Genomic DNA, 14572 nt, shown 5'->3' with positions numbered 1-14572 from the left:
CTCAGTTTGGGCACCTCCAGGCTCTTCCCAGGATACACATGCAACAGCCATCCTCTCAGGCCTGGGATTGCTGACCTCAGTGTGGCCACTGGTCCCTGAGACACAAGGGGAAGTTATTCTTTTTCCCTGAGGAGAAGAAGAGTCCCTGGGAGGGAACTCAACTAGGCCCCAAGAAGAGGCTTGGCAGAAACTCCAGTTTCTGGTCTCTTCCCAGGACTGAGAAATCAACTCTGTCTTTGAAGGCTGGGGAAGAGAGGGAAGGAAAGGAACCAACATGCATTTAGTACCTACTGTGTACCAGCTGTGGACATCATCTCTCCTTATCCCCAAGACAGCCCTGGGAGCTGGCAGTTATTGACCCATTGCACAGATAAGGAAACTCATCTGTGATGAGAAGGGGTTGGCCGAGGTAGAGGACATGTCGCTCTGTCTCCACACTGTGGCCAGAAGATACGGAGCCTCCCCCAAGTGCCCTGTGGGGCACAGAGAGCAAGCTGCCCAGGCTGCCCACCCAGCAAGCCTTGCAGGGCCTGGAAATGAAGTACTCAACCCCCACGGTCAGAACTAACATCGTAAACGGGGGTTTTAATGAGGTACAAAGAGCAAAACAAATATTTGTGTAGTGCAGCTGACTTGCGGGTGGCCTGTGGCTCCGGCCCACAGCAGGGACACACAAGTGTTCAGCAGCCTCTCCCAGCAACGTCCAGCCTTACTCTCGGCAACCATACCTGGGTGCCGTAGTGTCGGGGCCGGGGCGAGTGACCTCACCACCTGGGTGCCCACCTAGCCCGAATGGATGTACCCCCGACCCAACTCTTGGCAGGAAGCTCAGATTTTGCCACGTTGGTGCAGTCAGCCACAATACCCCTCACCCCCACCGAAAACTCCCACCCTCCCACCGCTTCCCAGCACCCTCCCTGCCTCCGCATGGGCCTTCCCTACATCCACATGCTTCTTCAGCCTGACACTGGCACCACCACCACCACTGTGCTCTGTGCAGGACACATGAGCCTGTGCCCACCTGCAGGAAAAGGCACCGTTTTCTTCCCGCAAGGTCAGAGGCAGGCTGCAGGGTGGGGCCTTTCCCTAACACCACCATATACACGTGTGGCAGCCCTGATCGCAGTCATCCCATCACTGTCATCATCACCTTCACCTTTACCCTTGTTGCTAAGCATTTCTCTGTTCCTGAGATCGTACCATGTGTTCTGCCATATTCGTTGCTGAGGTCGTGATAAAGCCAAAGCTAGACAAGCACCTGATCGTGGAAGAAAATTCGCCACGAAGGAACAAAAAACATAGATGATGCCAAAGGAAAAGAAAGTACTGCATAAAAACGTGCCAACCCTGATACTTCTGTCTCTAAGGCCCAAAGTGATTCATGTAGGGGAAAGTTTTCAGGGGCTGCCCCAGTCTGGGATGCTTTCTTTCTTTCTTTCTTTTTTTCTTTTTTCTTTTTTTTTCTTTTCTTTTCTTTTCTCTCCTCTTCTCTCTTCTCTTCTTTTCTTTTTCTTTTTTTTTTTTTTTTTGAGCGTGAGAGAGAGAGGGAGGAGAAGTGGGGGAGGGGCAGAGGGAGAGAGAGGATCATGGAGCCCAATGTGGGACTTGATCCCATGACCACAAGATCATGACCTGAGCCGAAATCAAGAACTGGCGGCCTAACTGACTGAGCCACCCAGGCACCCTTGGGACGCTTTCTAAAAGGGGTCCAAGGCTTCCTTCAGCTCAAGTACTGTTTTATATACCATATACTATATAGTCTACTATACTCTGCAGCATATACTACATAGTACTCTATGCCCTAGACACCGTAGGTACCATCCAGCTCAGGCTGTCATAACAGAATACCGCAGACGTCAGGGCTTAAACAACAAACAGTGATTTCCTGAAGTTCTGGAGGTTGGAGAGCAGACCAGGGTGCCAGTGTGGTTGGGTTCTGCCTAAGGCCCTCGTCCTGGTTTGTGGATGGTCACCTTCTTGCTATGTCCTCACAGGGTGGAGAGAGATCCTCCTTCTCATGTCTCTTCTTCTAAGGGCCCTGACCCCGTCCATAAGGGTGCCACTTTAATGACCTAATCACCTTTGAAAGACCCCATCGCAGTGGGGATTCGGGCCTCAACATATGAATTTCACAGGGACACAGACATCTAGTCTGTAGCAGCTGGGAAATGAAGGAGCTTCGTAATAATGACCCCACCTGTGTTGTGTTCAGGGCCCAGAGGACTTTCTTAGCCAGTTTAATTTCTCTAGCAACCTTGAGCAATGGGGGGCAGATGCCTGGCTCGTCTTAGCTGAGGGGAGGCTGAGATGTGGTGGGACGTGAGGGCAGGTGCTGGCCATTTCTGAGACCGGATGGTCCCACGTCACTTGCTAGCCTCTGAGTCTGGAGAGCTGGTGGCATCCTGGTCAACTTTGAAAGTTTAGTGACTTGCCTAAGGTCATAGAGCTGTTGTGTTCACCTAAGCACGGAAGGGCCAGGAGGGGCATCTCCCCTCAGAGCCCAGGATGTGGTGCTGGTATTCAGGAGCTGCGGGGAATGGTGGGGAGAGGCTGAGGAGCTTCCTGGGCTCGGGATCCAGGTCCCAGGGCACAGCTGGCAGTGGACCGATGGCCAGAGGCACCGGTGTTGTGCTCAGGCCTGCTCCGCCTCTGAGACCCCAGTCCCAAGCCGCCCTGCCTGGTCGCTAGTGCCTGCCACTCCTTACGCTAATGTATCGGTTTGGCTGGGAGCTGGCACACTGAGGACGGGGGGGCCGGTTTGGGGCCCCCGTGGGGCCAGGCTGCAGCACACACAGCTCTCTGTCTGTGCATTGGGCTGCGGAGGCGAGATGCCGGGGTGTTCCGGCTAGCCCTGGGTCCTGCTTGTGTGAATCCAGCCACATCACTCAGCCACTTGGGGTCTGAGTTGTCTCACCTGCCAAAACAGAGCCACCGAAAACAGCCCCTCCCTCACCAGGCCAACCCACTAATCTGCAGGCAGCCCTGGTTTCTTCAGATAATGCCTCTTCCGCTGCCGCCATGACTTTGGCAAATCCCTTTACTTCTCTGCGCCTTGGTGTAAAATGGATTAATGATATTTTCAGCAAAGGGTGAGTTTAAGTGAGGTGGTGGCTGTGGGACCACGTGCCCACACTCAGGTGTGGTGTCACTGTCCCTCTGTCACCGGGGCCATAGGGGTGGTACGGCACCACCCTCCACCAGCCGTTCCAAGGTCCGCTTCCTCCTGAAAAGGCTCCACAGCCTTTCAGCTGGAATATCCAGAGTCATGCGACTAAGGGAGCCACGGGCGGGCACAACCCTGGAGATGAGGGACAAGTAGGATTCATGTTCGGCTTTTCAGAACCTAGACCCAAACTAGGCCCACATTTCAGAAGGGGAAACTGAGGTCACTAGTATCAGAATATCCTGCCTCCAGCTACCAAAGTCTACGCCATGCTGCCCCCAAAGCCTCCCAGGCCAGAGGCAAGGCCAGAACTTCCTGAGACCTCCCTCCAGACCTCCTTCCATCTCTCCATCCCCTCACTGCCCTGTCAGCATGGTGAGCCCTGTTGAAACCAGACGAAGCAGCAGCTCTGGAAGGAGGGTGGTGGGCGGGGGGTGCTGGGCTGATGTGCCCACCCTGGCCCCGCCCACCCATGCTTCAGCCTCTCACTAGAAGCCACGAGAGTGGGGATGCATGGGTGCCATTGGGCTGGGGTTGAGGGGGCTGTACTTTATTTTATTTTGTTTTTATGTTTTTTAATTTATTTTTGAGGGGGGGGAGAGAGAGAATGAGTGGGGGAGAGAAAGAGAGGGGAAGAGAGGAATCCCAAGCAGGCTCCGCATCATTAGCGCAGAGCCTGGTGAGGGGCTCGAACCCACGAACTGTGAGATCCTGACCTGAGCTGAAATCCAGAGTCGGACGCTTAACTGACTGAGCCACCCAGGCGGAGGGTGCTGTGCTTTATTAAACGATACGGGAGAGCATTACTACGACCACATATTAACTAATCATAAAGATTAATTATTAACCACTTATCAGTTAATAATGGTTTGCAATGTATAGAACACTTCTATAGCCAGTACCAAGCACTTTATATGTATAATTGAATCCTTTTGACAATCCATCCAGGTAAGAATTTTTATTGCCGTTTTCCAGATGAGAAGCCATGTTCAGAGAGGGTCAGGGACTTTCTCAAGGGCACACAGCTAGGAATGGGGTGGAAGTGGGCTTGGGATCAAGGTCTGTGTGAACTTGGAGTGTCTGTGCTGCTTCTCCTTCAGTTCCGTGGCTGTCTTAAGCAGAGCCCACTGCCCCTGGTAGGTCCTCAGCGTCTAGTGGCAGATTTAGGGAAGTACCATGCCCCTGGCCAGACTGCAGACTCTGGTCCCCGGAGGAGGCTCACGCTGGCTCTGGCTTTCTCCCTGTTGTCTTCACGGCCTAGGCAAGCAGATGAAGCAGCTTCTCTGCACCCTTTGGGGTCTTTGGGGTTCCGGATGCCCTCCCTTTGCATATTGGCCTGGATGGCTGGACTTCCCGTGGGAGGCCCCCACAACCCAGGAGGCATCCCTCTGGGGCCCTACAGCCTGCCGTGTGCTTCCGGCTCCCGGCCTGACACCTTCCCACCCTTGCCACAGCCTGCACCTGCACCCAGCCCGGTGCTCTGCCAAGTCCACGTGGAGTGGCGCCCACAAGCAGCTGCAGGGGCGAGCTGAGACCCCTCCTGACCGCCCACCTATCCAGGCCAATTTCTTGCCCTTTGCCTGCAGATCTTCCACATGACCTACGACCTGGCCAGCGCCGTGGTGCGCATAGTAAATCTCATCGGCATGATGCTCCTGCTCTGCCACTGGGACGGCTGCCTGCAGTTCCTGGTGCCCATGCTGCAGGACTTCCCCGACGACTGCTGGGTGTCCATCAACAACATGGTGGTGAGCGTGCGGCTCAGCCCTCCCTCTGGGCGTTGGGAAGAGGGGAGCCAGCGAGGCACAGGTGGGCAGAGTAGGTCTAGGGCTTGGGACTCCTGGGCCCCCACACGTAGGATCCTGGGGTGCCAGCCTGGTGCCCAAGGGCGCATGGATCTAGCCAGTATCTGTCTGTCCCAGAGCGCTGGGCTGCGTGCGGTTACCTGTGCCTTCTTACAGCATCCAGCACGGCTGGGAGCTTCGTGTTCGTCCCAGCTTCACTCAGGGAGACGAAACCTTGGCCTTTCTCAGACTATCTCAAGAGTGGCAAAGCTGGGCTGGGGGCTCCTGTCCTACCTCTGCTCCCCAGAGGCAGACTAGTCCTAAAAGCGGAACCCAAGAAAAGGGAAACCTATGAAAGGCGCTGTTGGCAATGCCCCAACTCCCAGATCACACAGGGCCTCCTTCTGCTCCAGCAGCTGAGCTGGGCTGTCCCCTGCCCCCCATTCCTCCCCCGCCGCCAGATACACACCTGCTGCTCATAGGTGGGGCCCTCAGCTGGGAAGACTTACCACCTCCCTACCACCAACCCTGTGGTGGGTGAGGGAAGATGGAATTGGGGCTGGGAAGCCATAGCGTAGAGTCAGTCCCCCAGCCTCCCATGGACAGATTGGGCACCAGGCGGGGTGGGGAACCCCTGGACCTGTGAGCATTTCTGTGGGTCTGGCGAACCCCTGCCTCCCTCCTCCAGTCAGTTGGTTTGGTCTGTTGGCAAATCCCCAGGGCCCCAGGGGACAAAAAACCAGCTTTGAAAGAGGTGAAAGAGACCCTGAGGCATCTTTCAGCATCAAATAGGCCTTTACAAAACAGCCTTTTGATGAGCTAAGTGTAAATGAATCGGCCATATGGATTGAATTTCCCGGTCCCCAGAGGTTCTGCAGTAAGGCCAGAAGCCCTGACTGAGAGGCAGCTGGGGGCCACCCCAGTTCCCCAGGCCCGGACCACAGGCCAGCACCCCTGGATCAGCCCCGCTGACCTCCCAACCTGTCCTGGACTGAGAACCACCAGACCAGCTCGGCTTTGTCTAGGACCGTTCTGAGTGACCTTGAACATGGCACGCAGCTCCTGTGCCTTTCTCTGGGTGCTAAGAACAGCCTGGTGACCGTGGAAGGGTTTGGGGCTCTGGGCAGGGGCTCTGTGGATTCCGCACTAGGTCATGCACACTGTTGCTCACACACTCCCTGTGTGAACAGGGAGGCGCTGGGGAGGTGGCAGGTGCTGGGGTTCATCTGGCAGCTTCCTCTTTTGGGACAGTTTCCTCTGTGTGAGGGTGACAGGCCCACACATGCACTCAATTCAGGAGATGGTCCTTCTGCGCCCAGCGTTCCCACACAGAGACTTCCTTGAGACACTGAGTGGCTTTGGAGACAAAAATAGCCAAGAGCCTCTCTCTCTCGCTCCCTTTCTCCCTTCTCCTGCCCCCAAGCATTGTGTGTTCCAGACAGTCCACCTCCCGATGGGGGAGGACAACTAGTGGCCTCAGCCCTGGACTGATTCTGGTGGGGCTCATCCAGGAGGCGAGTTAGTTCCGTGGCGCCTAAACTTTGCTCACCCAAAACGAGGGCAGTGTTTTTGGCTCAGGCTGCCAGAGCTTGTCCCCCCAGGGGAAGTGTATCTGGTTTTATAATTGAGGTCAGTGGGGAAATGGGCTTCACTTGGCAGTCATTTGGTTGGGGGATAGGGCTATTTAAGCAAGCAGAGGACAGCAGGGTGGCTCGGCCTGGAGCCTTTGGCTGCTGGGTGGGGGAGGGGCTCCAGGCTGCCCCATGGGGGCTGAGAGGCTGGCTCCCCTCCCTTTGTTGGGGCTGCCGGTCTGATCCCTGTCCCTGATAGCAAGGGAAAGGCCCAAGTCGGGGACTCACTGTCACCACAGGTTGCCAGCGTGGACCTCCTGTCCCTCACCCAAGGCTTTCAGCCAACAGCCAGGTTGGAAGCCCAGGGCTCACACACTGGGAAAGAGTTAGGCTGACGAGCAGAAGGTGGCAAGGATCTTTCTAGGTGCTAATGAGAGGACGGGCCATTCACTACCCACCCCACAATCTGTCCACAGAACAACTCCTGGGGAAAGCAGTATTCCTATGCCCTCTTCAAGGCCATGAGCCACATGCTGTGCATTGGGTACGGACGGCAGGCACCTGTAGGCATGTCGGACGTCTGGCTCACCATGCTCAGCATGATTGTGGGCGCCACCTGCTACGCCATGTTCATCGGCCACGCCACCGCCCTCATCCAGTCCCTGGACTCCTCCCGGCGCCAGTACCAGGAAAAGGTAGGTCAGAAAGCTGTGGTCCATCCTGGGCGCTCTCGAGAGAACCTGACCATTGGTTCCCAGGGAGCACAGGCTGGCAGCCAGTGGGTCCCCACCAGGCCCCCCACATGTTCTGTCCTCTACCATCATCTGGTTTTGCCTGTTAACTTTTTAGTTTGCCTCCTGTTCGTGGAACAAATTCCTACAATAAACAACCCCCCACATCGTTTCCGGTTGCCGAATCCATATCTCAGCCCATTAAATTGACGTTCACCAGTGCCCTCTGCGTTGCTAAAGCCAATAGCTCCTTTGGGTCCTCATCTCGCCCAGCTTGTCAGTGGCATTAGACAGTTACCTCTCCCTCCCTGGCTTCGCACTTGGTTTCCGTAAGTGTACACCCTCGGTTTTCCTCCTCCCTCTCTGGCCAATTCTGCTGCTCTCCGTGGCTGGCGTGTTTTCCCAGTTGTCACACATTGGGTCCCTGGTGGCTCAGGCCTTGCTCTCTACTCCTCCCTGTCTTCCGTCTTTCTCAGTGCTACCCCCGCCACCATGCTCTACGGCCACCTCTGTGCAGTGGGGCCCAAATGATATAACCAGCTGTCCGTGGAGCGCGGGCATGTCCCTTCACGTCTCTGCGCCCCATTTGCTCATCTGTAAGATGGGGACATTAGAAGGGGTCAGTCATATCATGGCATTTACGAGCAGTGAATGGTACCTGCCAACCACTAAGACTGTGTTAGCACAGAGCAAGCCATTCAATATTTATTGGCCAAGTGGACTCCGTCCACCACCTTCTACTCCATCTTCTACGTGGCAGGTAGAGCAGGCATTTAAAAAAGGTAAAGCTGATCACATCATCCTGCTTCAAACTTGTTACAGTCTTCACGTTACTCCTACATGCAGAGGAACTCTGAGGTGTGTTTCCTCAGCCTGGCCTTTAAGGGGCATAATCTGGCCCCTGCCCTTCCTTTTTTTGTTTTTTTAATGTTTTTATTTTACTTATTTATTTTAAATGTTTATTCATTTATTTTTGAGAGAGAATGAGCACAAGCAGGGGAGGGGCAGAGAGAGAGGGAGACACAGAATCTGAGAAGCAGGCTCCAGGCTCTGAGCTGTCAGCACAGAGCCCGATGCGGGGCTCGAACCCACGAACCGTCAAATCATGACCTGAGCCGAAGTCAGATGCTTAACCAACTGAGCCACCCAGGCACCCCTATTTATTTTATTTTTGAGAGAGAGAGAGAAAAAGAGAGAGTGTGATTGTGTGGGGGAGGGGCAGAGAGGGAGGGAGAGAGAGAATCCCCCTGATGCAGGGCTCGATCCCATGACCTGAGCTGAAATCAAGAGCTGGATGCTCAACCAACTAAGCCATCTGGGCACCCCTGGCCCCTGCCCTTCTCATGCCCGGATCAAGCCATGGGCCCACAGCCCTCTATTCCAGCCATGCCAGAGCCTTACACATGTCCTGCCACAGGGCCTTGGCTCAAACACTAGCCTGGAACTCTCCTCTCTCCTTTTTACCTGACCATTTCTCCACCTCTCAGCCTGCACTTGGCCTCCGTGGTGAGCCTTCCGTGACTCACCCATCATGTGACCCCACCATGCCCTCTAATTCCCTTTTGCCACACTTGGTACGCCTGCCATTGCTTAATTAATCTGTGTGATCGGTTGTTTAGCGTCCCCTCTTCCCTATCCAGGCTGTGGCTCTGTGAGGGCAGGACCCAGGTCTCTCCATCCCCATTGAATTCGCAGTGTCAGGCAGGGCTCAGTATGTATGGATTAACTGGCTGCCTGCCTGCTCCAGGTGCTGTCCTTTGGTGGGGTGACCGAGAGATGGCGGCCCAGGTCCCATGCTGCCAAAAGGAGAGCTCAGAAGAGCCTGCAGAGCCAGGGCAGGGTAGGAGGGTCAGTTTGGGAAGGCAGAGGAAGGAGAAGGTAGAAGAGTAGAATTCTAGGCCAGTCGTCATGATGAGCAGCAACAAAGGTATGTAGATGGGTGAGAGAGAAATCAGCCCGAGTAGAACAAAGGGTCTGGATTAGGAATGAGGGGGCTGGAAAGGGGAAGGACAGAAGGAGTTGGATTATAAAGGCCAGGGCTTAGTCTGGGCCGGGTGAGGAATCCATATGGGCCAGCGTCAGGGCCCAGCCTGTGACCAGGGCAGGAATCAGTGTGTGATGAGGATCGGGCTCACTGCAGGATCAGTGCAAGGGCCCAGTATGTGACCAGGATTAGGGTCGAGTGTGTGACCAGGCTGAAGGCTCAGTGTGTGGCCAGGATTGGGGCTCAGTTCGGGACTACAATCAGGGACAGTTCAGAAAAAGCACCAGGGTTCATTTTAGGGCAGAGTCAAGCCATTTGAGAGTTGTCTTTATTTTCTTCTTTAGCTAATGGCTCTCCAATATGATTCACTGAATCTCTCTCTGAAATCTCTCTGAAATGTATTACCTCCCTTTGTCCCCACTACTAGCTCTCACGTGGACCACTTCAGCAACCTTCTAACTCCATCCCTGTCTCCAGACCTTGCCTCTTCACCACTATTGATTCTGCAGGCATGGGGAATTCTCTAAGATACAGCTCTAGCTGTTCTGTCCCCTGGGGCTGGGTACAACTTTGAGCACAAAGAGCCAGCTTGGCTGGAAGAACTTTAGGAAACTTCACCTCCCAGCTCTCAGTTGTCTATTGGCATCTATCTGTAGCCACACTGTGTACCCCCCCACCCCACCTCTTGGAAGTACTAATGTATGAGAACAGGCTCCCCTAATCTGCTTGTTCCTGGGGTAGAGAAACTTCCCTGACATCTCAGTGTGGGAAAAATTTATTAATTGCCTAATCTGTTTCTGTCTACCATGTTCCTGTGGACCCCTACTCTCCACCCACAGTCCTAGGATGGCTGGGGCAGCACCCATCCTTCACCTCTGGGTGGGCAGGAGCATTTCTTATTAGTTTGAGCCCTGGGCACATAGGCTCACAAATCTCTTATCCCCAACCTCTGATTAAGGACCTTGCTCTACTCTGGCCGTCCCGTGGGCTAGAGTCAGTCTTCAACAAAATGACTTGGACCCAGCTGGGGCCACATTTGGATGCATGCCATATGACGGGTCAGGCATCATGACTGCAGCCTCCAGTCCTCCTAGCCCATTGCAGCCCAGCCCCACTGCCTATGCCAGTGTTACCACTGGTGGGAAAGAGTTCCTTCCAGGGTCAGTGAAGCCTCCTTGGTCCATAGCCTTGGTCCATACTGTGACACAGAAAAGACCCATGTGCAGAGGAAACTTGACTGATCTCCTGGTCAGTTGGCCTGTAAGTAGGCTTTGGACAGTCCCTATTGACCCCATCCATCTCCATAGTATTGAACATGCTGATGGAGCCCTCCCCCACCCCAAGCAGCTGGGAGTCAGGGCCATTGTTTGGGGCACACCCACACCAAGGATCTCAATCTCAAGGAGCCAGGGACAGCCAAGAAGGCCCACAGGGTCAGTGCCAGCTCTGGTCACCAGCAGGACCGAGGCTGATCAGGAGGTGACGCCCTCTCCCTCTCTCCCGGGGCTCAGTACAAGCAGGTGGAGCAGTACATGTCCTTCCACAAGCTCCCGCCCGACACCCGACAGCGCATCCATGACTACTATGAGCACCGCTACCAGGGCAAGATGTTCGATGAGGAGAGCATCCTGGGCGAGCTGAGCGAGCCACTGAGGGAGGTGAGCAGGGTGGGGGCATCTGGGAAGGGAGCTTCCTTCCTGCTGGGTGGCTCCCTCACCTTCTCCCTCTCTCCCCACCCACCCTGTCTGGGGAGCAGGAGATCATCAACTTTAACTGCCGGAAGCTGGTGGCCTCCATGCCGCTGTTTGCCAATGCGGATCCTAACTTTGTGACATCCATGCTGACCAAGCTGCGCTTCGAGGTGTTTCAGCCAGGGGACTACATCATCCGAGAAGGCACCATTGGCAAGAAGATGTACTTCATCCAGCACGGTGTGGTCAGTGTGCTCACCAAGGGCAACAAGGAGACCAAGCTGGCAGATGGCTCCTACTTTGGAGGTGAGGCGGCCGGGGAGCCCTGGGGGGGACAGGGGAATGGACAGGAGAGACACAAAGGATGATGTTTGGAGCCCCTCGTGGCCACTGCTTGGAAGTGGGTGTCTGTGGCCCAGTATAGGGGTCCCAGAACTGGAAGAGCCTGGCACCCACTGGGGGACATCTAGTGTGGTCACAGCCGGGGATGGAGTCTTGTGACTGTCAAGCTTCTGTACCAGACAGTGGGGACCCAGGTCGGGGTCTAGCAGGAGGCCCCTTCCAGCTCCCTCCCCCCTCCTGCTGTCCTGGCAGAGATATGCCTGCTGACCCGGGGCCGGCGCACGGCCAGCGTGAGGGCTGACACCTACTGTCGCCTCTACTCACTGAGCGTGGACAACTTCAACGAGGTGCTGGAGGAGTACCCCATGATGCGGCGGGCCTTCGAGACGGTGGCCCTGGACCGCCTGGACCGCATTGGTGAGGGGCTGGGCAAGAGGGCGGCTGGGCTGGGGCCTCCCCCCTCCCCAACCCCACCTCCTGCTCTGGCCTGAGCCCCTGCTCTCGTTCTGCGGCCCAGGCAAGAAGAACTCCATCCTCCTCCACAAAGTCCAGCACGACCTCAACTCGGGCGTCTTCAACTACCAGGAGAACGAGATCATCCAGCAGATCGTGCAGCACGACCGCGAGATGGCCCACTGTGCCCACCGCGTCCAGGCCGCCGCCTCCGCCACCCCGACCCCCACGCCGGTCATCTGGACCCCGCTGATCCAGGCGCCGCTGCAGGCCGCCGCGGCCACCACCTCGGTGGCCATCGCGCTCACCCACCACCCCCGCCTGCCCGCTGCCATCTTCCGCCCTCCTCCCGGCCCCGGGCTAGGCAGCCTCGGGGCGGGGCAGACGCCCAGGCACCTGAAGCGGCTGCAGTCCCTGATCCCGTCGGCGCTGGGCTCCGCCTCGCCCGCCAGCAGCCCGTCGCAGGTGGACACGCCGTCCTCCTCCTCCTTCCACATCCAGCAGCTGGCCGGATTCTCCGCGCCCGCGGGCCTGAGCCCCCTGCTGCCCTCGTCCAGCTCTTCCCCGCCCCCCGGGCTCGGCGGCTCCTCCCCGGCTCCCACGCCGTCCGCCACCGCCGCCGCCGCCGCCACCGCCGCCGGCTTCAGCCACTTCCATAAGGCGCTGGGCGGCTCCCTGTCCTCGTCCGACTCTCCGCTGCTCACCCCGCTGCAGCCCGGCGCCCGCTCGCCGCAGGCCAACCAGCCACCGCCGCCGCTGCCGGGGGCCCGGGGGGGCCTGGGACTCCTGGAGCATTTCCTGCCGCCCCCGCCCTCATCCCGGTCCCCGTCGTCCAGCCCCGGGCAGCTGGGCCAGCCTCCGGGGGAGCTGTCCCCAGGTCTGGCCGCCGGCCCACCAAGTACGCCAGAGACGCCCCCGCGGCAACCGGAGCGCCTGTCCTTCGTGGCCGGGGCCTCTGGGGGGGCTTCTCCCGTAGCCTTTACACCCCGCGGAGGTCTCAGCCCCCCTGGCCACAGCCCAGGCCCCCCGAGAACTTTCCCAAGTGCCCCCCCTCGGGCCTCTGGCTCCCACGGTTCCTTGCTCCTGCCGCCCGCATCCAGCCCCCCGGCCCCCCAGGTCCCCCAGCGCCGGGGCACGCCACCCCTCACTCCAGGCCGCCTCACCCAGGACCTCAAGCTCATCTCAGCCTCTCAGCCGGCCCTGCCCCAGGACGGGGCGCAGACTCTCCGCAGAGCCTCTCCGCACTCCTCGGGGGAGTCCGTGGCTGCCTTCCCGCTGGTCCCCAGAGCTGGAGGCGCCAGCGGGGGCAGCGGGGGCCTCGGTCCCCCGGGGAGGCCCTATGGTGCCGTCCCCGGCCAGCATGTCACTCTGCCTCGGAAGACATCCTCAGGTTCTTTGCCACCCCCTCTTTCTTTGTTTGGGGCAAGAGCCGCCTCTTCTGGGGGCCCCCCTCTGACTGCTGCCCCCCAGAGGGAACCTGGGGCCAGGTCTGAGCCGGTGCGCTCCAAACTGCCGTCCAATCTATGAGCTGGGGCCCCTCCCTCCCTCTTCTCTCCCTTTTTCTCCCTTCTTTCTTCCTTCAGGTTTAACTGTGATTAGGAGATATACCAATAACAATAATTATCATTTAAAAAAAAAAAACCCACACCAGAAAAAAGACAGCAGAAAATAACCAGGTATTCTTAGAGCTATAGATTTTTGGTCACTTGCTTTTATAGACTATTTTAATACACAGCACTAGAGGGAGGGAGGGGGGAGGGAAGCAGGCAGGGCCCAAAAGGCAAAAGCCAGAAGAAGGCAGGTGGGGTCTCTGGGGCTTGGCGGGGTGGGGGTGACCCATGTTTGGGGTTCTTAGAGCAGATCTGTTTATTGTATTTGTTTTAGGGCAACAGGCACCACTAGCCCCCTAGCTGTGAACTTGGAGCCCCATTCTATGGGGGTAGGAAGGTGTTGCCCTTGGATGTGTTTCTGGGGAGCCTCAGTCGCCTGAGTCCTTGAGACAAAAATGGGGCCAGGGCCCTGAGGGTCTTGCGTTTTTTCTACTGCAAACTTAGCAAGATATGTATATGAACATGTATATGTATATGTATATGTATGTAAGATGTGTATATGTATAGTTATGTAGCGCTCTGTAGAGCCATGTAGATAGCCACTCACATGTGTGCACATTTTAACCCCATGTTGCCAGGACACCCAGGTCACTTTACATCCAGCAACACGCCTTGGCCCTCGGGCTGGACACCACAGGGTCTCGGGGAAGTGTTCTTTGCAGTCCTCAGGGAAGAGGACCCCAGGACCTCTCAGCAGGCTCCCTTTCTCCCCATCTCTGGTCTCAAATCCAGTCTCAGCCCAACCTCTCACCACATGGAGGCAGAAGACTGCTCCTTCCCTGTGGGGCCTCAAGCACATCCTGTCACCTCCGTGGCCCTCAATTTTCCCATCTGTACAGTGGGAGGTGAGGGGGACTTCTATTTATTGAGTCTGCTCTGTGCCAAGCACTGGTTTAGCACTTTACACACGTTAACTCCCTCAATTTCACAAAGACGATGAGGTAGGTACTTTGATTCTCCCCATTTCACAGTGAAGAAACTGAGTTTGGCTGTATTTTTCCCAGAATCCTGTAACTAGGAGTGGCAGAGCCAGGACTGATCTGAGGTTTAAATCCACGCCTGCCTGTGGCCAAATCCTATGTCCCTTCCATAAGCAATTGTTGAGCGGGGCTGAGTCTTCAATTGTAGTGCTGCGGGAAGAGACCAGATTTTGGAAGGAATCAGACCTGGGTTCGAATCCCAGCCCTGCCATTTAGCTATATGACCTTGGGCAAATTATCTGACCTTTCTGAGTCTGTTACCT

At 56.6% G+C, this 14572-nt stretch overlaps 1 protein-coding gene across 1 annotated transcript in view; it reads left to right on the top strand.

The window, feature by feature from the left end:
- The window catches only part of HCN4 (hyperpolarization activated cyclic nucleotide gated potassium channel 4), a 42877-nt gene extending 29473 nt beyond the window's left edge, over positions 1–13404 (top strand). Inside the window, exons 4-9 of the mRNA XM_040493213.1 lie at positions 4750–4911; positions 6995–7213; positions 10745–10891; positions 10990–11230; positions 11519–11683; positions 11784–13404. Of these exons, the coding sequence (XP_040349147.1) occupies positions 4750–4911; positions 6995–7213; positions 10745–10891; positions 10990–11230; positions 11519–11683; positions 11784–13246 (2397 nt within the window). The 3' untranslated portion in view covers positions 13247–13404. The remainder of the gene's footprint in view (positions 1–4749; positions 4912–6994; positions 7214–10744; positions 10892–10989; positions 11231–11518; positions 11684–11783) is intronic.
- The last annotated feature ends 1168 nt before the right edge of the window (positions 13405–14572 follow it).

This window comes from Herpailurus yagouaroundi, unplaced genomic scaffold (assembly GCF_014898765.1).
Source record: "Herpailurus yagouaroundi ecotype Mexico unplaced genomic scaffold, PumYag 184, whole genome shotgun sequence".
Taxonomy (NCBI): domain Eukaryota; kingdom Metazoa; phylum Chordata; class Mammalia; order Carnivora; family Felidae; genus Herpailurus; species Herpailurus yagouaroundi.
This window is presented reverse-complemented; position numbering and strand designations above follow the sequence as displayed.